This window comes from Corythoichthys intestinalis, chromosome 19 (genome assembly GCF_030265065.1).
Source record: "Corythoichthys intestinalis isolate RoL2023-P3 chromosome 19, ASM3026506v1, whole genome shotgun sequence".
Classification (NCBI taxonomy): domain Eukaryota; kingdom Metazoa; phylum Chordata; class Actinopteri; order Syngnathiformes; family Syngnathidae; genus Corythoichthys; species Corythoichthys intestinalis.
Genome location: NC_080413.1, coordinates 1,810,133 through 1,837,748, shown reverse-complemented (window position 1 = coordinate 1,837,748; position 27,616 = coordinate 1,810,133). Strand labels below are relative to the sequence as shown.

The 27,616-nt window shown below is 41.6% G+C and overlaps 1 protein-coding gene across 5 annotated transcripts in view; it reads right to left on the bottom strand.

Annotated features, from left to right (window-relative positions):
* Positions 1–27,276, bottom strand: part of LOC130907857 (beta-taxilin-like) — a 37,444-nt gene extending 10,168 nt beyond the window's left edge. For 2 of the 5 annotated variants that reach the window (XM_057823346.1, XM_057823347.1), the window contains exons 1-2: positions 1,515–4,493; positions 854–1,051 (exon numbers count right to left, since the gene is read on the bottom strand). In XM_057823346.1, the coding sequence (XP_057679329.1) occupies positions 854–953 (100 nt within the window). In that variant the 5' untranslated portion in view covers positions 954–1,051; positions 1,515–4,493. Of the gene's footprint in view, positions 1–853; positions 1,052–1,514; positions 4,688–7,567; positions 7,807–13,750; positions 13,967–14,068; positions 14,211–22,174; positions 22,791–22,884 lie in introns of those variants that run through there. The other 3 variants (XR_009061537.1, XR_009061538.1, XR_009061539.1) reach the window with 3 other exon arrangements.
* Between the last annotated feature and the right edge of the window lie 340 nt (positions 27,277–27,616).

Here is a 27,616-nt window from a genome sequence, read left to right as displayed (position 1 = left end):
GGTTTGAATTGCGATTAATTGCGATTAATTTTTAAACTTTGATTAACTCGATTAAAAATTTTAATCGTTTGACAGCCCTAGTAATTACACAAATTAGAGAAGCATCCCATGATTTTTCAAAGGGATCCAGTACTTTTGTCCGGCCCATTTTTGTTTTTTTGTAAAATGATAATGATTTAATTTTTTTTCCATTCTCTTTTGTGTTTTTTCATTGCAAGCTAAATAAATAAAGATGTTACTAACAAAGCATTTGTAATTGCAATCATTTTCTCAGAGAAATTGAGCATTATCTGATAGAATTGCAGGGGTGCCAATACTTTTTGCCCGATGTAAACATGCTAAACCATTAAAGAAGAGCCAAAATGGTGGCAGCGGCGGGCAAGTGCCGATCTAAATTAGGAACTTGTTGATCCAACGCGACAGCTGCGGCTGCTTGAACGCCGCACGTGCAGGACGCACAAATAAGTGCAACGGGCACAAAAGTGGGTACACGTTACGACAAAAATGATTCTTTCAAAATAAAAATTGTCCTACTTGTGTATACCTATTTTGGCATTCCCGGTATGTTGTGTTGTGTCCCTTTTTTTGTGCGGTGACTGAACAGCTGCGGTATAATACATTCAACCATTTTAAGAAACTTTCCAAATTTCTTCAATTTGGATTAGAATTGAAATGAATCCTTTTTTTGTCACTGTAAACACACCACGTTCTGAGAAAAATGAATCACAATCATGTGGGAATCTGACTCAACACTGTGTATATTAATTCACACGTACAGAGATACCGTATGTCTTTCTACGCATGTACATATGCAAACATATACTGTATAAGTGTGAGTTTTTTGCCAACTTACCCAGTGAGCACAGTCGAAGCGAGCGGTAGGGAGAGTGACCGAGATGAAGACGAGGACAACAGCTGAACCCTCCAAATAAGTTGACCGGCCCCTCCCACATTCCCAGCGGTTGCAGGCCGAAGGTCAGAAAAGACGTCAGGGCACTTCATTTATCTCGACGATTTTGCCGCGACCGCTCGGCGGCGTAGTCCCATCCCCCTGGTGATGAAGTTGACGGGAAAGAGGTGCCCGATGGGCAATGCTTAATTTGTAAATCATAAGGTGCCGGAACGCAAAGTACATATAACAGTGCAAGGATGACGAGACGGGCACAAGTCCCGGAACATACGCAGAAAATGGTGCTGAAAACAACACGCAAACGCCCACTTGCCATGCTGTGGGACTGAGAAGCCTCAATTTCAGATAATATACATGGTATAGATGTTATGAGAGCAATTTACAATTATTTAGGCTATACTCTGCACAGCACGGGCAATTGCCTACATAACTACAGGTGGGACTTACAGTACACAGCAATTACTTTCTGTAACAGGTCTAACTTGTAAAACATTTTTAAAAAAATCAGAGGTAACAGTAAATAACACATTCTTTTGCAAGGTTCATGCCCTCCGTGTTCTCTGGCCCCATAGTTCCCACCGCCTTTAAAATTGTGCAGCCCAACCTGAATTTCCCATAAGGTGCTCCGGCTGTCGGTGGTCCACTTGGCTGAATGCTGCCGCTGTAGCCGGACCCCACTGACCAGCTGCTGCCACGGTAGCAGCCTCCTGCCCCAGCTTGGTTGGCTGTCCGTGAACCTGGCTAGCTTCTGCCTTCTTCCTGCTGCACTCGGTCCTTCCCGTTAGCATGATCGCTGCAGCTGCCCTCATCGATTCAATTGATTTATTTTTTTCTTCCATTCGCTTTTGTGTTTTTTAATTGCAAGCAAAATAAATAAAGATATGACTACCATAGCATTTGTAATTTTCCTGGGAGAAATTGAGCATCATCTGACAGAATTGCAGGGGTGCCAATACTTTTGGCCAGCCCTGTATTTAGTCTATAATTGGGTGACACAAATATCCGCTTCCTTTTATGCCTGTTAGCTTCTAGCGCTAAGCTAAATGACTCCAAAGCGTCCTGTTAATTGAAAACGAATTGATTTTCACAGTCACGAGCACTTGTTCAATGTACATACGTGTATGTGTGGAGGGGGTGCGAGCTGCTCTCTTCATGATAAAAGCCTCCAGAGACTTGAAACACTCTGATCAAGGGTTGCAACACACGCACGCACCTAAACTTGCAATTATGGATGAGCTCCAAACGCCATTGGAGAAACTTCCGGTTCATACGGCAACGGGTGACTCGCGAGGTGACGACCGACCTATCGGGACTCATTTTCAGGTCAACGGCAGGCCACGGCCTCCTGCAACAACCGTAGTGACGATAATCCCGCCGATGAAGGCCACGCCGACGGCAGCACGGGGACGTCGGGCCAACGCCGATTGCTCTGCGTTCCACTTGAGCACGCGTGAGTCACATCCGACGCGGCCCGCGGCTTCTGTCGTCAATTAGGGTGAGACACCAAGACCGAGGCACCATTAAGCTTCAAATCGGAGCGCAAAACAAGCAATCGGTCGGTGGCGATTGCTGTTCCTTTTCTGAGCTGATGAAAAAGTGTATGTGAGAAGTGGATCCTTGCTTGCTAATGCACTGACGGGTGCGTTCGTGTCCACAAGGAAACGCCCCAGTTGGATGCCACTTCCTCATCCCTTGCTGGGCAAGCTAATTTAGTAGTACAGTATAGCAAACACACGCAAACAGTTTGTGCGCTTTTATTACAGTTGAAACGTCACGATGACATCACTAAACAAAGATGGCTCATAGACTTCATAACGTATTGATGGGACACGGGGCCGATAAATATGGGGCCTGCATTGTTGATGAGGAGGCCGTCAAAGCTGACAGAGTGGAATCACAGACAAAGAGCTTTTTTCGTTGAAAATTCTTGTGAATAAATGCTTAAATCCCTGAATTCCTTATAGATATGGATGTAAAACAGTCTGGATTCTTGGTTGAAAGTAAAAAAAAAAAAAAAAAAAAAAAACCGTGCAGTTAGCATTTATTTTACGTAAATATGTCAAAGTACAATGCTAGTCTGTTAGTGAATGTAGCTTGCGGCCGCCTGATGTAAACAGAGCTATTCCGGTGAAAATTCTTGTGAATAAATGCTTAAATCCCCGAATTCTTTATAGATATGGACGTAAAATAGTCTCAATTCTTGGTTGAAAGCATAAAAAATGTGCAGTTAACATTCATTTAACATACTGCAAATATGTCGAAGTACATTGTTCGTCTGTTAGTGAATTTAGCTAGCGGCCGCCTGATGTAAACAGAACTATTAGCGGTGAAAATTCTTGTGAATAAATGCCTAAATCCCCGTATTCTTTATATATATGGACGGACAACAGTCTCGATTCTTGGTTAAAAGCAAAAAAGCCGTGTGGTTACCATTTCTTTTACGTAAATATGTCAAAGTACAATCCTAGTCTGTTCGTGAATGTAGCTAGCGGCCGCCTGATGTAAAAAGAACTTTTATATGGATGTAAAACAGACTCGATTCTTGGTTGAAAGCAACAAAAAAAAAGCGTGCAGTTAGCATTTATTTTACGTCAGTATGTCGAAGTACAATGCTGGTCTGTTCGTGAATGTAGCTAGCGGCCACCCGAAGTAAACAGCTTTTCTTGTGTAAATTCTTGTGAATAAACGCTTAAATCCCCGAATTCTTTATAGATGTGGACGTAGAACAGTCTCGAGTCTTGGTCAAAAGCAAAAAAATGTGCAGTTAGCATTTATTTTACGTAAATATGTCGAAGTACAATGCTAGCCTGTTAGTGAATGGAGCTAGCGGCTGCCTGATGTAAACAGCTTTTCCAGTGAAAATTCTTGTAAATTAATGCTTAAATCCCTGAATTCTTTATAGATATGGACGTAAAACAGTCTCCATTCTTGGTTAAAAGCAAAAAAAAAACAAAAAACAAAAAAAAAGTGCAGTTAGCATTCATTTTACGTAACTATGTCGAAGTACAATGCTAGTCTGTTAGTGAATGTAGCTAGCGGACGCCTGATGTAAACAGAGCTTTTCCAGTGAAAATTCTTGTGAATAAATGCTTAAATCCCCGAATTCTTTATAGATACGGATGTAAAACAGTCTCGAGTCTTGGTTGAAAGCAAAAAAACCCTGTGCAGTTAGCATTTTTTTAACATAAATATTCTGAACGATGATGCCAATCCAGTTGCAGCTAATTTCTCCCATTGATTTTTTTTCACAACGTTTCAAAATGCATGCAAGGTACGAAAAATATAATAATTGCCTTGAATCCTCAAATAAATCACTCCTGAGACAATCCTTCCTGTTTGTATGCGGTACAGCTTTCGTACTTTTCCAACAGAAATCTGGCATCAGATCGCTGCGTGCGTGTTTGTGAATAGCTCCTCTGGATGTGGGCGGCCCCCTACTTGAATGCGAGGCGCAGTGCGTGACCAATCAGACCCGTCAAAACATTATGAAGTTTATGCATGGCTGACAGGAGAAATGGTCACGAAATCAATGCTTATTTTCAAATTCATCAGTCGGTAAAGTAAAATTTGCTCAACTGCACAAATTTAAAAGAGTCACGTGACCTCATGGTCCTCAGCGTCGACGTGTCCCGTCAGTTGGGTCAAACTTCCTGGCGGTTGCCGCTGCCGCTTGTTGGTGCGGCCTTTTTGATGGAGGTCAAACGTATGTGCGAGGTGCTGTGCAGGTAGCTCGCCCGACGCTCGTGACTCACGCCGCCGCCGCCGCATCGCATCTGGCTGATAAAGACACATGCGCAAAGTGGCGTTAGCGCAATCACTTCACCCGGTGGCTGGCGAGCAAATTGCACGCCTGTGAGTTCACGTGTTTGTTGACTCTACGTTAGGGTTGCCAACAGTCCCGTTAGCAATACCAATCAGAACTTCCAGGAAGTCCCACTCAATCCGGGATAGTTGGCAACCCTACTACAACCCCTAGCAAAAAGTAAGGAAAGGAATCAGCAGTCTTGGACAAGCACTCACTCAGACATTTTATCATGTAGAATAAACTCAGATAAAATCCTTGTAAAAATAATGAATTAGTTGAAAAGTGCAACTCCTTGGCATTCAGAAACACTCAAAGAAATGAATCAAAAACATTGTGGTGGTCAGTAAATGTTACTTTTAGTGCTGCAACGATTAATCGATTTAACTCGAGTATTCGATTAGAAAAAAATATTCAAATTAAATTTTGTTGCTTCGAGTATTTGTTAAATTAAAGTGGCGTGGATACACTGCCCTCTGGACTGCCTCTTTTCACATCCAACTGCTCCCTGTTAAGACCAAAGTAAGCTAAGTTTTTGTTTGAGCTAATGTTTTTTAATGCATTCATAATTTAGTTTATAGGTATATTCAACCGTTTTTGTGGGAATATGTGTCTGAAAAATTTGTTAAGAGCATTGTAAAACGAAAAACTTTAGCATTTTACAGCACTTAAGCTAGCAAACTTTTTCTATGTAAGTTAGCCAATTGTTTTTTTCTAGTACATAGAGCCTCATTTAAAAAGAAAAAAATATATATACCGTTTGAGGCTCAGCTCATGTATTTGAATTTTACATGTTCCTAATCCGATTACTCGATTATTCGAACTAACTAGTTCATCGATTAATCGACTACTAAAATATTCGATAGCTTCAGCCCTAGTTACTTTTATAGAGCAAGTGAAGGGAACTAAAGAATTACTCCATTCTGAATAAATAAATATGGAATCACTCCATTTTGAGTAGAAAATACAGACACACCCAGTCAATTTCCTTTCCTTAATTGCCTCGGATTAGATCTGCTCGTTAGTCAGCAGTTAAAAACAGTGCAGTTATCACACATTGGAGGGCTGCTGGATTCACAAGAATCATGGCTCCAACAAGAAAGATGTTTCTTGAGACCAAGGAGAAGATTCTCAAACTTCTAGAAGAAGGTAACGCTACACGTATGGTTGCTAAAGATGTGGGCTATTCCCAGTCAGCTGTATCAAAAATTTGGACCAAGTACAAACATCATGGCAAGGTTGTTAAAGTCAAGTGTACTGGTAGACATCCAAACGTCATGACAAACAACTAAAGGCCATATGTCTTGAAAACAAGCTGTACAACAAGACAAATGAAGAAGAAATGAGAGGAAGCTGGAGTCAAGATATGTGACAGAACTGTGCAAAATCGCCAAAAGGAAATGGGATTTTCATACAGGAACGCTAAAAGGAAACCATCATTGACACTTAAACAGAAAAGAACAAGACTGCAATGGGCTAAGGAGAGACAGTCATAGACTGTGAATGAAGGTTATTTTCAGTGATGAGTCAAGAATCTGCATTGGAAAAGGTGAAGATGCTGGAACTTTTGTTTGGTGCCGTTCCAGTGAGATTTACCTGCCTGAAGAAAACATCAAAATTCCCTCAGTCCTTGATGCTATGGGGCTGCATGTCAGGCAAAGACTCTGGGGAGATGGATGTGGTTATATCTTCAATAAATGCACACGTTTACATTGAAATTTTAGACAGCTTTCTTATCCCTTCAACTTTTTTTCAGTGATGAGTCAAGAATCTGCATTGGACAAGGTGATGATGCTGGAACTTTTGTTTGGTGTCGTTCCAGTGAGATTTACAAAGAAGAAAAGGACATCAAGGACTGAGGGAATTTTGATGATTTCTTCAGGCAGTCAACTTTGTAAATCTCACTGGAAGAGCACCAAACCAAAGTTCCAGCATCATTACCTTGTCCAGTGCAGATTCTTGACTCTTGACACCTTGTCCAATGCAGATTCTTGACTCTTGACAAGGTGATAATGCTGGAACTTTGGTTTGGTGCTGTTCCAGTGAATTTACAAAGATTACCGCCTGAAGAAAACATCAAAATTCCCTCAGTCCTTGATGATATGGGGCTACATGTCAGGCAAAGGCACTGGGGAGATGGCTGTGGTTAAATCTTCAATAAATGCACAAGTTGACATTGAAATTTTAGACAGCTTTCTTAACCCTTCAATTAAAAATATATTTGTCATTTTCCGAGAGGACAATGCATCATACCACAGAGTTAAAACTGTTAAAGCATTCTTTGGAGAAAGACTCATCCAGTCAATGCCATGGCCTGCAAATAGCCCAGATCTCAACTGTATTGAAAACCTGTGGTGGAAAGTGAAAAAAAAAAAGGTCCAAAGCAAGGCTCCAACCTGCAAGGATGATCTGGCAACTGCAATCTAAGAGAGTTGGCACCAAATTGATGAAGAATAGTCATCAAGTCCATGCCTCAGAGACTGCAGCTGTCATAAAAGCCAGAGATGGTGCAACGAAATACTAGAGATGTGTTTTGATTGTTATTTCTTTGTTTGTTTCTAATGATTCCACATATTTTTCCTCAGAATGGAGTGATTCTATATTTATTTCCCTGCACTTGCTTTGTAAAAGTAACATTTACTAACCACCACAATGTTTTTTCTTCATTTCTTTTAGTGTTTCTGAATGCTAAAGAGTTGCACTTTTGAGCTAATTCATTATTTTTTTCAAGCTTTTTATCGGCGTTTGTTCTACATAATAAAATGTCTGAGTGAGTGCTTGCCCGAGACTGGTGATTCCATACTTTTTGCTAGGGGTTGTATATGTGCGGCTAGTCACAAAGGCGTGGCGACAACCTGTTGAAGTGGCGTCGGAAGCTGTCGCTGAGCAGGTAGAGCGCCAACGGGTTGACGCAGGACGACGAGAAGCTGAGGACTCGAGCTAGCAGCGTCAGCAACAGGTGCGCTAGCGACAAGTCCGTCTGCTGGTAACTGAAGGAGCGGTACAAGTAGACCATGTGGTTGGGGAGCCAGCAGGTGGCGAAGACGGCCACGAACACCAGCACGATCTTGGCCAGACGTTTCCTCGTCTCCATCTGCAGAGGTAGAGTCCAGTTAGCCGCGAGTGCGCTAAAAACGACTTGACTAGATTTCGACTTCCCTCTCAAAATGGAGATTTCCGCTTTTGGCTTTCAGTTCTCGGCTATGGCGTTTCCGCGTTGGCTTTTTCAACGTCCGACTCCATATTTCCAGAGTCGGCGAGCATTTGATCAGCCGTTTTTGTCAAAAATGTCTTGTAGCGTCAATGACAGCTGATCCGCAAAAATATCGAAGCAATCTCCTCTTGCCTTCGCACCCCTTTCTTTTTGTCAATCGGCGCAACTGATGTCTTTTTTGTCAACATTAATGGTTGCCGCGGAGACCAACGTACTAAGATGGGGGCCTTTATGTTTCACCGGTGTCCGGCGGAAACTTTGTACGACTGAATTGATGATTTGACGTGCGTTTGTTGGAAGGAGAAAGCCGCTCCTCGCCAGCCGTTTGCCGAGAGCAAGTTTCCGGTGTCACGCCAGAAGCTTGAGGAATATAAAGATGAGCGGCAAAGGTCGCCGCGTCATGAATATTCCCGCACCGCTCGCCTCCTTCGCCTTGCCATCGCCTTGGACAACACTTGAACATGTGTGCAGCTATACAGTTGCATATACTGTATGTGCGCGAGAACAGGTTGGTGAATTCCAAAGTGCGTGCGGAGACGTTAGTCAACAGCAGGGGTCCCCAAACTACGGCCCGCGGGCCAAACACAGCCCGCAGCCACATTTGGTCCGGCCCCCTGAACAAAAAAAAAAATTGTGTTATTTATTTCCTGGCTTTTTTCTGTGAAGAACCTAGAGAGGGTTATTTGTAGAGGTGTGCAAAATTTCCGATTCTTAGATTATTCGCGATTCGGCCGTGGAAGATTCGAGAACGATTCACAAACATCCAAATTCCGATTATTGAAATAGGCCAAGTAAAGCGGAAGTACAACACACTCAACGCGCCGCGCGGTCAATGAGGAACGGAGCGAGAGTAGCTAAACATCATGGTTCTCATTACCCGGCCCCTCGAGTAATGCCAATGCTCAACTCACAGCTCTAGCTCAACTCATGCCACGAGATTAAAAAAACACAACAACATACCTGACTGCGGCCGAAAAGCTGCTACAAAGTACATCCACATAATGTTACGGTAGATATCATTTATATAGAACTAGATGCAATATAGATTCGATAGCGTTAGCAGCACATCTACAAAACGCTAGATGTGGGCATGGTAAACGGCCGCCATCTTAAAGCAGTACACTTCCCTGCAAGGCTGTTGAAGCGAACCTTCCAAGCGAACCTAATTAACTTTTTATCTAAAATACTCCTAAATCGGTAAAATATTGACTTGAATCTATCTTTAAAATAGTTTTAAAACTTTCACATGTAGAAAGTAGACAAAAGGGAAATGAAGGAATAACGGGAGCAATTTTAACAACTTTAACGGTTGATTCACAACATTAAATTAATTGAATGAAGTTAAAACTGCTGATATAGAATGGGGACTGGAGTTTTTTATTTACTGTTATTTTTGTGTATTTTTTTACTGCTATATGTTAACTTGATACTGAAATAGTAGTTTGGTTTAGCCTAAGAGTATTTTTGAACAATTTTGGAACTAATGTACAAAACATTAAAAAAAAAAAAAAGAGGGGGGTGCATCAATAATCGTTTTATAATCGAATCGGAGCCTCTGAATCGTAATCGTAATCGAATCGTTAGGTGCCCAAAGATTCCCAGCTCTAGTTATTTGGTTATTATCTATTTAATTAATGGTGTTATTATTATTTATTATTATATTATATTTAGGGCTGTCAAATGATTAAAAATTTTAATTGAGCTAATTAAAGCTTAAAAATTAATTAATTGTAATTAATCGCAACTCAAACCATCTATAAAATATGCCATATTTTTCTGTAAATTATTGTTGGAATGGAAACATAAGACACAAGACGGATTTATACATTCAACATACGGTCGTTAGTACTGTATATGTTCATTATAACAATAAATCAACAAGATGGCATTAACATTAACATACATAACATAACAACATAACATTATCTTAAAGTGATCCATGGATAGAAAGACTTGTAGTTCTTAAAAGATAAATGTTAGTACAAGTTATAGAAATTTTATATTAAAACCCCTCTTACTGTTTTCGTTTTATTAAAATTTGTAAAATTTTCAATCAAAAAATAAACAAGTAGCTCGCCTTTGTTGATGTCAATAATTACACCATGCTCACTCATGGTACAAACCCATAAAATCAGTTGGACCAAAGCGCCAGCAGAGGGCACCAAAAAACAAGTAACAAGCGGGCATTACACTGTACTGTCTCTTTAATCTGTTTGAGCGGGGCATGTGCTTTAATTGCGTCAAATATTTTAATGTGATTAATTTAAAAGAAAATTACCGCCCGTTGACGCGATAATTTTGACAGCCCTAATTATATTATTTTCCAGAAAGGGGTATTTGATTGTGGCTTTCTGAAAAACAATACATTTTTACATTTAGGCACTCCTGCAATCGTCACACTTTTTCTGTTACAAACTGACCCCGGCCCCTCATCAGAGAAGGGAAGGGTTATGTGGCCCTCACAGGAAAAAGTTTGGGACCCCTGGTCAACAGAGTCGGTCCGTCCAAATGCTTGCAGCCTGTTTTCTGGCACGGGGCTAAACTGGGCTCACTGTCGAAAGGTGCGGAAGCTCTTAGACTTTCTTGGAGTGATTGGCAAAGGCCAGACAAGTAGGAGTACAGAATCCCAAATCTACGATATACACTCAGCAGGAAAACAATACATAATTATCAATTAATTACACCCACCTGGACGCCACAAACTGCACGTAAAAAATTTGAGAGTTCAAGAGGACGCTCAGTGTTAGCATTAGCATAATGCTAAGGCGAATGCTATGCTAACGCTACAAGTTACATTTAGTGTGTGATGTTCAGTCAAGACAGACCTTTAAAGTTAAAACAACATTGCATACAGTGGGGCACATAAGTATTTAGTCAACCACTAATTGTGCAAGTTCTCCCACTTGAAAATATTAGAAAGGCCTGTGATTGTCAACATGGGTAAACCTCAACCATGAGAGGCACAATGTGGACAAAAAAACCCCAGAAAATCACATTGTTTGATTTTTAAAGAATTTATTTGCAAATCATGGTGGAAAATAAGTATTTTGTCAATACCAAAAGTTCATCTCAATACTTTGTTATGTACCCTTTGTTGGCAATAACGGAGGCCAAACGTTTTTTATAACTCTTCACAAGCTTTTCACACACTGTTGCTGGTATTTTGGCCCATTCCTCCATGCAGATCTCCTCTAGAGCAATGATGTTTTGGGGCTGTCGTTGGGCAACTGACTTTCAGCTCCCTCCACAGATTTTCTATGGGGTTGAGATCTGGAGACTGGCTAGGCCACTCCAGGACCTTGAAATGCTTCTTACGAAGCCACTCCTTTTTTGCCCCTGCTGTATGTTTGGGATCATTGTCATGCTGAAAGACCCAGCCACGTCTCATCTTCAATGCCCTTGCTGACGGAAGGAGATTTTCACTCAAAATCTCTCGATACATGGCCCCATTCATTCGTTCCTTTACACAGATCAGTCGTCCTGGTCCCTTTGCAGAAAAACAGCCCCCAAAGCATGATATTTACACCCCCATGCTTCACAGTGGGTATGGTGTTCTTCGGATGCAATTCAGTATTCTTTCTCCTTCAAACGAGAACCTGTGTTTCTACCAAAAGGTTCTATTTTGGTTTCATCTGACCATTCTTCCAGTCCTCTTCTGGATCATCCTGTCAAGGAAAACGCGGGCAGGCAGGTGGTGTGGACCCAATTGCAGGGAAACAAAAAGCAGCAAGGCAGGTGGCGGTGAACTCAAAACACGTTTTAATAACAACTAACCAAAAGCACAAAGTACAACCAAAAGGACTGGGGATCAAAAAGGCAATGTTCAAACCAAAACTTACTTAAACGGAGGGACTGGTACACGAGGGCTTGGACAGGACTTGAAAGAGACGTTGACATAGACAATGACGCAACAAGGAGTGAAAAGAAACCGGGAGCTTATATACACAGAGAGACGAGGGTAGGCCTGAACGATATTGGAAAAAACTATTGCTGCGATTTTTTGGGGGTTTGCGATATATTGCGATATTATATTGCGATATTAAAAAAATTTATATATATTTTTTTCAAGAAATTTTCACAAGATGACTTAAATAGCTGTTTGGAAAGACTAGATGACTCACCATCACCACAGTGTACAGTAATCCCTTGTTTTTCGCGGTTAATGGGGACCAGACCCGCCGCGATAAGTGAAAAACCGCGAAGTAGCGCACCTCCCCCACTTTTTTTGTTTGTTTTTTTTTTTTGTGTGATTTTTGTGCCCAATGTATTTATAGAGATTTAGCATTGGAGATACATATAAGACATGTTTTTTTCTCACTTTCCCCCCAAAGTGATTTAAAAAATGTATATAAATAAATGGTTTTTAAGCCCTTCAAATGTCATAATTATGATGTTTTAAACATAACTGTCCAACCAAATCATTTTTGAACAAGAATAAAGTACTGTAGCAGAGAAATGCTTGGCTTTATTAAATGCTTCTGTTTATCTACTTTAGCTGTGACCGTTGAAGTGACATGTAGAAATTTCAAACTCCTCATGATCACTTCTGGCATTTAAATGTCTCCAACGTCCCCACAGTACACACATTCATTCCAGCGCGGCTTCCTTGCAACTGTTTAACAAGTTAAACGATGATTGACAGATGCCTGTGTGAAGTCTGCTTCTTTGGCCAGATCAAAGCCATCTTTGTGCCAGTGGCTGAGAGGATCAAAAGGCTGGGAGAGGGAGGGTAGGAGGCTGTGCGCAGACCAGAAAGTGAGGCGTATGTGGATCAAAAAAAGAAGAAAAACTATCGCACGTGCTTGCGATGGGACTATTGCGCACACGCACATCGCGATGGCGATGTTTAAACGATAAATCGTTCAGGCTTAGACGAGGGGTAACGACACAACGAGGAACAGGTGAGCACAGGAGGATGCAGATTGGAGGACACACTAGGAGGCACAACAGGTGAAATCAATGGGCAATCACAGGGACAAGTCACACTGGGAGGAAACCAACACAAAACGTAACACATCCAAATGCTCCCTAGTGAACCGCAGACGGGCCTGGACGTGTACTTTCTTCAGCAGGGGACACTTCCAGCAGTGCAGGATTTGAGTCGCTGGCAGCGCATTGTGTTATTGATAGTAGCCTTTGTAACTGTGGTCATTCACTAGGTGGTTCTGGGATTTTTGCTCACCGTTCTTGTTATCATTTTGACGCAACTGGGTGAGATCTTGCATGGAGCCCCCAGATCGAGGGAGATGTCTTGTATGTCTTCCATTTTCTAATAATTGCTCCCACAGTTGATTTCTTTACACCAAACGTTTTACCTATTGGAGATTCAGTCTTCCCAGCCTGGTGCAGGTCTACAATTTCGTCTCTGGTGTCCTTTGACTGCTCTTTCGTCTTGGCCATAGTGGAGTTTGGAGTGTGACTGACTGAAGTTGTGGACGGGTGTCTTTTAAAGTTAAATCAGGTGCCATTAATACAGGTAACGAGTGGAGCCTCGTTAGACCTCGTTAGAAGAAGTTAGACTCTTTTACAGTGAGAAATCTTGCTTCTTTGTAGGTGACCAAATACTTATTTTTCCACTGTAATTTGGAAATAAATTCTTTAAAAATCAAACAATGTGATTTTCAGTTTTTTTTTTCACATTCTGTCTCTCATGGTTGAGGTTTACCCACGTTGACAACTACAGGCCTCTCTAATCTTTTCAAGTAGGAGAACTTGCACAATTGGTGGTTGACTAAATACTGCCCCACTGTATTTACAGCATAGATGGCCGCGAGTCATCAACTTTTGAATATAGTGCGTGTGGCACTGCGCAATACGGTCTGACCTGTTTCTTGGTGTGCTCGCTGAGCTCGCCCGGCATGTCGCGCGCACTGCGCATGAGGGTGCGCGCGATGTGGTAGTAGTAGACCGAAATGACGGCCAGCGGGAATAGGAAGTAGACCAGGAAGAGCAGGACGGCGTGGACCTTGGGGTGCGTCTGGTCGGACAGAGGGTACGGCACGCAGTTGAGGAAAGTCACGTTCTCCACGCCTCTCTGACCCTGAGAACAGAAGGAGAGTGCGCAACCCGACCCAAGTTTCAAACTGGAGAAACAGACAGAGGGAGTCCACGACTAAACGGAACGCAAATGGCTGCGCGTTACCTGCATGGAGACCACCTGGGAGAAGACGGCCTCGGGGACGGCCAGCGTGATGGACAGCAGCCAGATGGCGGCGGCCTTCACGCACGTCCGCGCCAGCGCGCCGGATGCCTGGATGTCCATCGGCTTCACGATGGCCTTGTACCTGCCACGCACACGTACAAAGCCAAGAATGTTCACTCACCTGCATGTTCATTTGAGCGACCTCTCTCTACTTTGGCCCACAGAATAATAGAGGAACATGGCGTTGGCGTGACGGCGCTTAGCTTACTCCCGACTCAAAGGTCGCACCTTACGATGTTTCGGTTTCCTCGACAACCGGGGAGAGATCTTCTCGGGCTCCGGGCCCCCGGGGGAACTTTACGGGGACTCGATGAGCTCATTAACGAAATGACTTCCCGGATGACGCCGTTACCGCCGGAAGAAATTGAAACCCATCTGCGCAAACCCGCATCAAATTGTGCAGAGTGTAAAGCAGTAAGGCCGGAATGACTGTTGTGTAACGTGACATCGATCTAAGGATTCGTTTTCATCCCGATCGCTCCCTGTGGAATTTTTATTTCTCTATGAACGACAGCTACTCAAAACTTTATATAAAGTTGAAACAGAAGCGGATCAAAAGTAGGTTAAAAAAGACTCAAGCATAGACTATATAATACTTGACAGGTGACATTAGGTATTCTCTGTGCCCCGCCGGTGGAAGTCTGTGGGAACGACTCTCACACATGCTTTTGAACACAAAGCCGGAATTACATTCAAAAAGTACAAAATCTGGACCGCATACTAACAACAAGGATTGTCTCGGGAGTGATTTGTTCAAGGATTCAAGGTAATTATTCATATTTTTCGTACAATGCATGCATTTTAAAACGTGGTGAAAAAAATCAATGGAAGACGCCACGGCATTGGCATCATTCTTCGACAAATTTATGTAAAATAACTGCCAACTGCCCGGTTTTTGCTTTGAACCAAGAATGAAGACTGTTTTACGTCCATATCTATAAAGAATTGAGTGATTTAAGCATTTATTCACAAGAATTTTGAACGGAAAAAGCCATTGTGGCACCCCCCTTATAACGAAGCTAATAGACTAGCATCATTCTTCAACAGATTTAAGTAAATTCAAACTGCCCGTTTTTTTGCTTTTAACCAAGAATCGAGACTGTTTTACGCCCGTATATATAAAGAATTCAGTGTTTCAAGCGTTTATTAACGAGATTTTCTTCTTTGTTTACACATGGAGGCAGCTAATTTTCGTAACTGAATACCCTCATTGTTCGCAATATTTACGCGAAATAAATGCTACCTGCACGTTTTTTTTTTTTTTTTTTGCTTTTAACCAAGAATTGAGACTGTTTTACATCCACATCTATAAAGAATTTAGGAATTTTAGCATTTATTCACAAGAATGTTCAACGGAAAAAGCTCTTTGTTTCGCTACGGCGGCCATGATGGATTTTGTATCTCTAAATTTTATTTTAGACATTTCTGCATCCATATTAAAAACCACCAATCGGCTTTTATGTGTTTTATTTTATGTAACATTTTAATCTCATAACTTTCATCATGGTCCTACACCGTCGGCAACAAGCAGATTTTTGACTACTCTGACCCCGTGCACCTTTGGAAGAACATCTACAGCAGTTTCCACAACAACGGCTGTATGGTGCTGCCCAGGTGTCCTGGGGCTGAAGTAAGTGCGCAGCATTATTCACTTTATCAAACGGATGAATGAAAATGCCTATCTTTCTAAAACATGTTTTGTAGGCGCCTGAGAGGATGAGGACTAGGGGTGTGACAAAATATCGAAATGGTACTTTGTATCCCATAAGGTTATCGGTATGCTCCTACCAAGAATTGAGATATCGTTTTAAAAAGGTGTCAATGCCTAAAAAAAAAAAATAAAAAGGAACCAACAAGTTGCTACCAAAATCTTTCACCATAATGGTGTCTCAGTTAACTCTAAGGCTGCATTGACGGTGCACGACGCCCAATCCATTTAGACTGGGAACATTCGTTCATTATAAACCAGAGCATTCACTGTCATTCTGTCCAATTTACAGGTCATTTCCTGTTGAGTTTGAGTCACTGCCTATTCATTTGGGTGATTCATGTCATTTCCTGTTCTGTAACTCAAAATAATTAGGAAGGGACCCATAAAATACCCCAAAATCAACAGGAAGTAACTGAAAATCAACAGGTAAATGACCTTAAATGGCCCAAAATGACCTCATTGCCAGGCATTGGCTGCCACTGACGGCCATAGACGTTCAATCCGTTTGAAGTGGGAGGGTTGGCAGCGAATGAACGAATGTTCATTCGCTGCCACCCTCCCAATTCAAATGGATTGGACGTCTACTAGTGATAAACTCATTCCAATTCACAGCAGAAGCTTGTTTTTTCTGTTCATTAGTTGTTTGTAAAATATCACACAATGATTTCCTGACCAATGTATCGATAATCGTTGTATCGCCATATCGTCAGATCGTTATCGTGAGCTTTGTATCGCAAATCGTATCGTATCGTGAGCTACCAAGAGGTTCCCACTCCTAAATTGAGGACGGCCCGATTTCTTGAGGCTGAAGGCGCTGGCCAGCTGGGAGAACTACATGTCCGTCAAAGCAGGCTACAAGTTGACCCAGAAGGTGCTGGCGCCCTATTTGATCGAGAAGCAGAGCGTCGGGCTCATCATGGCGGTCGTCAACCCCTACAAGGTCGCCGGCTCCAGAACTGACGTTCAGGAGACGTTCCAGAGGATGATCTCTGTGATGAACGCGCACGGGCCCCCCTACGAGTCGACCCTGTTTCCCGTGTCCTGTCAAGTATTATGAAGTCTATGACTCAAGCAGAGGTTACGCTAGACTTTTTCGTTGTCTGTCATTTTGACTGACAGGGTCATAAAAATCCGGTCATAATCTATTTTTACCCGTCACTTAAATTTTTAAAATGATGATAATGACCCTTTGTTTGGCATAATTCACCTTCCGTACTTGTGTGTCCATTTGGCCGAGCGTGTTACCGGCTACGACACAGTCACGTGACAGAGACACTTAAGAGCCGCGCGCGTTCCGGTGTTGTGCCGAAAAATAGCCGCCCCGCGTGAAATGTCCCCCCCTGACGGGAACGCTTATTTATAACACTTTATTGAGGTGAAAACATCAAATGTTTTCATGGACGCATTACAGTAATGGATTTACGACTGTAAAATCAGTTTTAAATAAATAAATTAGACAAAATACTAGTACTTTATTTTAGTAACAAATCGTGGACTGGGCCACATAACCATCTTTGAACAGAAATATATTAGTCTACAGGTTTTCACGACCATATGTCAATGACAATCGCACAGGTATGACATTTATTAGTTCAAGCAGAGTAAAAAAAAAATACATATAGGCCTATTCACGGTACAAAAAAATCGTTTCCATGTCCATCGATTGATAAGAAAAAGCTGTACGAGTGACGTGTGGGCGCTCAATAATAAAATTAATAAACAATCAATCAACTAAACGCTCAATAAAGCGTTATAAATATGCGTTCCCGTCAGGGGGGTGGACACACCAATTCAAGCTAACAAGAAGACTCTTAACATTGCATACCGCTTCAACATATTTAATAGTATTTAGTTTTCATTCATTTTAAATTAATATTCTGTCCGAACAAGCTTAACAGAGAATCCACACCGTGCCATCACACATCAAGCAGATGAATATGTAACTTTTTCTCCGCAGTGACAAAAACAGCTGACTGTGGCCCCAGTAGGTAGTAGGCATGCGCCGGTTACCGGTTTCACGGTTTACCGCGGTGTGAAAACGTTGCGGTTTCAAAACCACTAAAATTTTCCGTCAGACCGGTGCGGTATTCGCCATTTTTCATGTGTCAAAAATGCAGCCAGAAGTGGCGTGGCACGGCAGCGCTCACCCCCTCCCGTTTGTTTCTGTGTGAAAGTGACGCTAAACAGCAAGCAAACCCAAAAACAAATACTCCAATCATAAGTCGTTCTTTTCTTCAATTTATTGAGCTCTCAAATCGTGGTAAGTGTAATATACAAAATAAATACATTTAAAACGTTGTACAATTGTATTTTGCCATGTGTGAGACGTGAGTAGCTTCAACAGATTAGCACCATGGAAAAGTTCGCTAAAAACAAAACACACATTTTCCTTTCAAATTCGATATACGCACGAACTAAAAGCTTACAAAGATGAATGTTAGCCTAGGCTTAGCTGGAAGAGCAACTTCGTCGAGTGTTACAGCCGCAGAGTGAGAAAACAAGCTTGATTTGCTTGAATGAAGGGGGGAAAAAGGCATAGCATCAAAGATCGTTAATTGACGAAAGATGATCTTGCCCTAAGCACAAATCCACGTTTGTTAGCTCAAGAAGAGGTCTCACTCCCAATGTTTTTTTTTTTAGATGAAACCTTTCCACAACAATATTTACATTATAACTTTTACATTTTTAACTAACTTATACTAACTTGTACATTTTTAACTAACTTATTAACTTATGAATTCTTTGTTCTTTTTAACACAAAGGCATGACCAGATTTGACACAGTGGCTGAAAATGGCAAAACTTCACTTGAGATTTTCCACCCTCAAAAAAAAAAAAAAAAAAAGTCATGCAGTATACATTTTTAAAAAATTTTATTCAGAAGTGTTTTTACTTTTTTACAGAAATTATTTTGTTCTTGCTCTAATCTTAAGCAACTTGAGCTGTGGCTGTGGGTATAGTCTATTAGTTATATTTTAATTTTATTTAAAATGTTGTTTTTTTATTGATAATGTATTTATTTTAACAATATATTCATGTTCCAATTTGCAACTATGTTCTGAAAAACAAAAAAAAAATCCTGTTCAATGGAAAAAAGTTATTTTTTTAACCCATACATCTCAAAATAACACATTTTGTAGCTATAATTGCAATACCGTGATATCGTGAAACCGCGGTATTTTTGCTCACGGTTATCGTACCGTCAAAATCTCATACCGGCACATGCCTAGTAGGTAGGTAGCCTACCATATGTAACAATGAAATTAACAGTTCACCTGCTGTGGCCTGAACGGAGTCTTACACCTTCCTCCTGGTGCGCATGGACTTGAATTGCGTGCCCGCTTGTGCAGTCCCTGTTTTTTCACCTCTTTTATCAACACCATCGTCGTTTTGGGGTTTTCTGAAGAAACTTCGGACACTCAGTTGCCTTGACATTTTTCAGAGTAAGGCAAACGACGTCATGCATCAAGAGAGACAATAGCTAATTAATATGCTCAGTCGCCACCCTGTGGTCTGGAGTGTGAATTGCAACCTGTCAAAATGACAGATGGACTTCAGTTTTTTCTGTCACCGTTTTAAAAAAAACGGTGAACGACGGAAAATATTTGGTTAACGCGACCCCTGGACTCAAGTCACTTAAATGAAGCCAGTATGTGTTCTTGACACCTCTTGACGCCCGCCGGTGGCACTCTTGACACGTCGGCGGTTGTGTCATCCCAGTGTGACAGCTCAGTAAAGTGTCGTTCGTCATCGTCAAACGTGAGAGAAAGGGCGAAAGCCTTCTGGAAGGCCTTAACTCTAGTCTGCGGAGGAGCGCCTCTATTATTTTGTGTCTGTCATTCCACGAATCACTTTACGCGCGGCGTCTTTTTCTGCTCTTCCCGCTCGGAGGGCATCTGACATCCGCCTTCGGGCCCATTATTGGCTTAATGGTTAATTACGGGCGGGTTCCGCGCGTCACCCGTCGACCACGTAACGGGCAATCACATCTCAAGCCGACAAAGGTCAGCATTTCTTCCGGGAGACCGGATGATTGACACTTGGCAATGAAATCTCAATGAATTGCCTCGCCGAGGGGATTGTGGCGACAGTCTTCAAACTCAATAGAAGACACTGAATCAAAACCCGAGCAAAGCTTGAAGTGCGTATCACAGGAGAAAAAAAGTCTTGAATAGCATTATTATGTGAATTAGAATCATATTTTGAGACGATTTTGAGGCAATATTTTTACAGGATATTCTTTTTATCCAAGTATTTTTCCCCAATAGCTAAATAAATGGTATGGTCATGACAAATAACTGTCTTGTGCTAAATGGAATATCAAATAATAAAAAGTGCATTTATTCAGAACGACATGGCAAAATGACTCCATAATGGTCAAAACTGTCGACTTTACCTTTGCTGTCGCACCTCCCGAACGATATTTTATGCCACCGTAGTTAGTCGGGCTTTTGTCATTTCCCTGCCCTGGCTTCGGAGAATGTAAACAAACTAAGCTTGAGAACGATAAACCGATACGACCGGATATCCGGTTTTACAGGTGAGAGATACAGCTGTATCGATAGTAAAGTTACCATTCGACTGTAATTACACATGAAATATTCAATGAACCGATAGTAGAGAGTAGAGAATTCGGCTATCGCGAGCACAAAAATCGGATTCTAATGCCTAGTTCAATGCATTGCTTAATGGGATAATAATTTAGCTTTTACTTCACATGCTGCGCTTGTGTCATTCACCACACAGCGCACTTAGATTGAGCCCGCACGCATGATATAATATGGACAAGCACAACTCACGGTCGTGGTTGCCTCAGAAGAACCGCTACTAGTCGCCGTCATTTTCCGATCGTCACGGGCGTGTCATAACAACGCGAGAGCAAACAAAATCACTATAACGCACGCTCCGTAGCGTTTTCTTCACAGCCCAAAACGAAACTAGTAGTGGCAACGAAGCAACATACTAAAACAATTGACCGTTTGAGCACCGACGCCAGCGACGTGCAGCAATTGATTTTCAACGCACCCAGGAAAACAAAAGTCGGACTTTGAAGTGAGGAAGGCAGCCAGATCTGTTCGCGTGGGACAGAGGTAGTGTGAAGTGTGGATCAGTACAGAGATCGTGAGTTTTTAAACCTGAAAAATAACCCACTACAATGGTGGAAAGGGCAGCACGACCCTCTGGAGATTTTTTTTCCCCACGAAACGCAGTCTTCTTAAACATGAACATGTGGATTAGTTGATCTTCCTCAAGAAAAAATCTGCCCTTCAAAAAAGATATGGACAGTGATGAGGAGTAAAAAATGTGGAAACACAGGCATTAGTAAAGACTTTGCTGTGTATAAGGTTAAAGTAATGATTATTGACCTGCCTGTCTAAAATGCCATATTTTTATTCCCCCAATTATACCAGTGTTAAAGCATAATTTATTATTTATTTATGATAACGTTGCAGGTTTAATTCTTTTTTTCTAGAGCTGCTGCATATAATTAATATTTTTTGTTTGTAAGATGTTTACGTTCAAAGTTTGCACTTAAATTACTTACTTCTTGTGTTCAAAACACCAGGAAATACAGTAATTGAATAACTGCACCTTATTGTTGTCTGTCACTGGAGTTTTATTATCAATCCCATCCAACAAAATGACGGTCATATAGTAAGCTTTAATTTATTTTCCGTAAAAAAATAAAACATAACATTGGTATGAAGTTTTGTTGTTTAATTTTGCTATTAGAAATGTGGTCTTTTTTATATGTTTAAAATACTGTACGAACACACACAACAAATGTTTACTATCGTATCGTTTTCACTCTGTATCGAACCGTATCGTTCTTAAACTGTATCGAATCGCTCGGCCATAAAAATGTATCGTTTCTGAATCGAATCGTAACCTGTGTATCTAGATACATATTGAATCGGCTTCATGACAGGGATTCCCAACCCTAAAACAAACCAAGAGGCGTGAGAGCTAGCCGACATGCTTACCCGAACCGAGTGATGTTTCAAAGTCTAATCTCAGCTTTCGAAGCGAAAAATTACTCAAAACTACTCAAGATAATGTCACACAGCGGCAGGGTTGTCGATTGTCTTCGCCGATCGGCAACCCGCCCGGCGGCGAGCAAGTTACAGCTCTTCCCCTGCTGCGGGAAGGAGAGCATGTTTGCCGGGGAAGCAGCTGGAGAATTACCCCCGGACAAACCGGCCGATATCGGAGGAGCGGGTAGCTGTCACGTGGTCAACACGAATATGGCGAAGAACTCTCACAACCTATCCATTTACTAGTGGGGAAAAAAAGCATCACTACGAGAGGTACGTGGCACAAACCCGGTGCGTTTACCTGTCGGCGCTGAGGGCGGTGAGCGTGAAGACGGAGACGCCGACGGAGGTGAGCTGCACGGCGGGCAGAAGCTTGCACACCGTCTCCCCTAGCAGCCAGTCTTCGGAAAAGAAGCGAAAGGCGTCCAGCGGCACGCAGGTGACCAGCAGCAGGAGGTCGCCCGCTGCCAGGCTGCTGATCAAAATGTTGGGGACGCTCCGCACGGCGCCGGAGCTCACCAAGATCTTCACCAGCGCGCCGTTGCCCAGCACGCCCACCAACACGATCAGCGAGTACGAAACGATCATGACGCCGCGCACCGCCGCGTCCACCGTCCACTCCTCGGAGGTGGCGGGCAGGCGTCCTCCGCCGGGCTCCTCGCTCAAGTTTGCGCTGAGCTGCCAAAGAACGTCCTCGTCCATCCGGACCGGAGAGAGAATTAGAGAGCGCGCCTGCGTGGAGATTTGTGCGTAAAAGCGGCTCGCCGGAGGAGGAAGACGCACCAATCTGGGAAGATGCCTTTTATGGCTCCAGTTTGTCAGCGCGCAGGCAGACGGAGAGAAAGAGAGAGAGAAGCTGCTTTAGCATCTTCATCAGACAACTCCCATCATCATCCTCCTTACTCCATCTTCTGCTACTGAAATGATGCATCAACAGGTCATGACATCGTCTGTCATCAGTCATTTGGGCTGAAAGCATCCCTGTTTTGATCAGTCTTATGTGATACTGACCTATTCGGAGATAGCAAATTTGAGTTATCCATCATCAGAAGCCACCATCATCCAAGTGATGAGTAATAAAAGCTTGGGGCGGTTGCGAGTCGTTCTGGGAGTGCAGGGTCATTGCTTGGATTCTTGGTTACTCCTGACAAAGTCACTCTTTTTTTAATTATTATTATTATTATTTATTTTAACCTGTTCTGGTCAGCTGCTGGACACAGAGAATGGAGATCTGAGTGTTCAATTGATCTGGACAGTTTTAATGTATTACATGGGAGTAGAGAGACAGCGGGAACCAAAAGTGGTATTTGTCATGTGGCAAAATCATTTTGCCATGTAGCATTTTTTTTGCCATGTGGCAAATTGTATTTTGACAGGTGGCATTTTTTATTGTTATATGGCAAATTGTTTTTGGTTTGTGGCATATTTTTTTTTGGTATGTGTCATTTTTTTCTTTGGCATGTGTCATTTTTTTGCTAATGTGGCAAAATTGGTTTTGCCATGTGTAATTTTTTCGCCATGTGGCAAAATTGGTTTTGCCATGTGTAATTTTTATGCCATGTGGCAAAATTGTTTTTGTCATGTGGCGTTTTATTTTTTTTTTTGCCATGTGTCATTTTTTTATTGTTATATGGCAAAATAGATTTTGGTTTGTGGCATATTTTAAAAAAAAAATTTTGTATGTAGCATTTTTGTCTTTGCCATGTGGATTTTTTTTGCCATGTGGCAAAATTGGTTTTACCATGTGGCATTTTTTTAGCCAAGTGGCAAAATTAATTTTGCCATCTGGAATTTTTTTTGCCATGAGGCAAAATGTATTTTGACATGTGACATTTCTTTTCCATGTGGCAAATTGTCTTTTGACAGGTGGCATTTTTTTTATTGTTATATGGCAAAACGGATTTTGGTTTGTGGCATATTTTTTGTTGTATGTGGCAATTTTTTCTTTGCCATGTGGAATTTTTTTTTTTTGCCATGTGGCAAAATTGGTTTTGCCATGTGGAATTTTTATGCCATGTGGCAAAATTGGTTTAGCCATGTGGCATGTTTTTTGCCATGTGGCCTTTTTTTTAATTGTTGTATGGCAATTTTTTTTTTTTTTTTGTAGGTGGCATTTTTTCTTTGCCACAAATTGTTTTTGCCATCCGGCATGTTTTCTTTGCCATGTGGATTTTTTTTGCGATGTGGCAAAATTGTTTTTGCCATGTGGCATTTTTTTGCTATGTGGCAAAATTGATTTTGCCATCTGGCATTTTTGCTTTGCTATGTGGAATTTTTTTGCCATGTGGCAAAATTGTTTTTGCCATGTGGCATTTTTTTTTGCCATTCAGCAAATTGTATTTTGACATGTGGCATTTTTTATTATATGACCAAATGGATTTTGGTTTGTGGCATTTTTTTCTTTGCCATGTGGAATTTTTTTGCCATGTGGCAAAATTGGTTTTGCCATGTGGCATTTTTTTGCCATGTGTCAAAATTGTTTTGCCACATGACAAAAAAAATGCCACATGGCAAAGTCGATTTTGCCACATGGCAAATACCGATTTTCGTTCTCGGCCCTCGTGTGGGAGTACGAGTTACTTCCATTGTGATCATTCAACGTACCTAGTTTATTAGGAGAAAGCGGCGAACAGGAAGGGGTTATGAGGGAACAAAAGAAAAGAGGGAGAGAGAGACAGAAAAAGCACAAACAACAACAAGAAATACATTAAACGCCTACTCAAACTATGTATATGTAGGCGCTATAGTTAGCTAGTTGTATTTCTGGTTGACACCATGTGGGGGGCCTGATAACCAAGGAAAGCGGGTGGTGGTGTCTGAGAGATAAGTGATTGGGAAGGTTGAAGTGTACCTAAACCAGCCATGTGGTCTAGAACCCAGTATTTGTGTGAATCCCTTGCGAGTGTGAGTATGTTGGCATCCTATTCTATGCTGTGTCATAGCTAATCCTGAAACCGAGGTTTCCTACTTGAGTGTGTTTAATTTCACCTAGTCATGCGTGAGTCCCATCTAACGTGATAGTCCCGCAGCGAATCTAGCCCCGCAAGGGTAGCCTGGAACTCCAGATTCACCGCTGTTCCAGCTATTGAGTCTGGCGATTGTTCCGCAGATCAAATTCCCAGGGCGGAGCAAGCCACAGCAAACAGACAGCGGAGTGGACCAATCAGCGATGGGCGGAAGTGATGTTGGTAAAGCAAAAAGAAACTCTAGCGCAAGTACGTAAACATACAAGGAGAGCAGAGAACTGAGAAGTTTATTCAACATGGCCAGCGCGAGATAGACTGTTGGTTTTAGGGACTTAATGTGTTTTTGGTCATTCAAAACTGAATTTGCCGTGGAGAAGAACATATTCTCGGCTCCCTCCTATGATATCTCTGTTCTTGTGGAGACAACTTCTGACGCGTACAGTGACTTTGCTCATTAACTAATTTGCTCCCAAAAACGTATAAATATGTTCTATTTTTAATTGTTTCAGTGTCCCAAAAACGTCTATTACGTTGTTTTTTTTGTGTGTTTTTTTTGTTTTTTTTTTACAAGAGGCATCTCTAGGTTGTGACGCACCTAAACTGCAATGCACAAAGCTCAAAACCCATTTTAAAGCAATAAAACTGGCCACTGGAGGGCAGTAGCGCATTTTGTGAGAGCTCATCTCGGGCCCAGAAAGGAAGTGAAGAAAAATAATCAGGAAACGGAAGTTGGAGGGATCTTGAAGACGCGAGAAAAATGTGGAGAACGATTGGGAAAAAAAGGCAAACGACACTGGAGGAGTGTTTTGAAAAGAAAACGAAACCATCGTCAAAAAAGGATTTTTAAAAAATCTATCTTGATAAGACAGACGGTGATGAGAGAGAAGTTTACCCCGCCTGTGAGATGGCCACAACAGCGTCAGGTTCCACACGCGTTCTGCGGAGCTCACGTTGCGTTACTCCTAAGCCTGAGGTTGAAACCAACGATGAAGATGATGAAAAAAGTGAGACCGATCTTGATCCGGACTCATCAGATTACTGGGAGCCCTCTCATTCAACCGGGAGCAGCTGAGAGCCTTCCCCATTGTTATGTGCGCAAATAGTTCAACAGTTCAATAGTTTAGTTATGTGTAAATAAAATTGTTACTTTGCAATCAAAAGCTCTATTTGTCTTGCTGTTTGTTATTTTGTAGAACGAAAACATTATTCAGATGTTTGGGCTGTCACAAAAGCGAAATATAGCTGTGTTAAAATTAGGGCTGCAGCTATCGAATATTTTAGTAATCGAGTAATCGACTGAAAATCCTCTCAATTAATCGAGTAATCGGATGAAACATTTTTTAGGTAAAGAAAAATTATAAATATACATGAGAAAACAAGACATTTCATCTAATATTGAACCATTTTCAGTCAATCAATGTCTTTATTTTCGATGTACGTTGTTGAAAACCGCCAACAATTGCCTCTCAGATGTCAATAGAATTAAAAAAAAAGACCAATTCACTGCTTTCACTCCCAAAACTTTTAGATCTTATAAAAAATATATATATATATTTCTGACCTAAAAATGCCATTACGCTTGATAACACACATCATTTAAAAGTTAGGTGTTTTTCCCACGTGTTTCAATTGAATTTCCATTTGTGTCAAGCCATTTTTAAGTTCTAGTTAAGTTTTAAATTAGTCTAAACTGTAAGTCCTGATAGGATTTTGAGTTTTTGCAGTGTTCAAGATAAATGTATTGTAACATATCAGGTTATAATATGGCGGGGATATTTGCATGCGTTCCTGAATGCACCGCGTGATGTGCGGGTGTGAGGGAGGTGCGGGAGAGCGAGAGACGTGCCTTCCTGTTGTTGTTGTCGTTCCACAAGTTCCCAAAAAAGAAATAATTGCAACCTAACAAATCGGGTGACTCTTTGTCAACGTTACAGTATGATACCTGCTGTATCGAAGCACATTAGGGACCAGTGCTACTTGGTGTTTTATCCAGCAATGACGACTGAGCTAAAATTGACAGTTAGCTTTATCATATTTTCATTTTACACCCTCACCACTCTACAGCGCTATGTTTCACAGATTAAATAAAGCCTGTATGTAAGACACGTTAGCCACGCATCGACAGTGGTCTTAATTGAAACCTAGCCCTCCGCCGGGCTAACGTTACGTACGTGAGCGAGTGACAGTAACGTTAATCTTATTAGCGCTGAGAAGTGTACTGCTTTAAGATGGCGGCTGTTTACTAACACCGCTGACTCTGTCATTTCGCATCTAGTTCAACATAAATGTGATATCTGTGAGACACATCAGATGCTACCTGCTAACACCGCATCATGCGGGCTAGTTTTTAGCAACGACGGCATAGTTTGTAGCGGCTGTCGGCTGCAGAAAGATTTTAAATATTTTTTTCATTGCTTCTTCCTCTACGCACGTGACATCAGCGCGTTGTCCCGCATTAAAAATAGTCCGGGCAAAACGTGATGCTTAGAGCTCGCAAAATTTCCTCGAGGTGAATAAAATTACTCGGATCAGTTTTTAAACTCGAGTTACTGGAGTATTCGTTTCAGCTCTAGTTAAAATCAAAGTTATGTTTGAAATGTATGCTTTTACAAAAAGCTCAATTTCTCTGTTTTTTTTTTACATCATAAATTGGAAAATTGCTCAAACTAATTTTCTAATGCTGATTTCTAAAGAATGGAAAAAGATATGAACTAACTTTTTTTTTCTGCTGAAAGAAGACAGTCTAATCTTTCATTTGGTGGGTTCCATGTTTATAT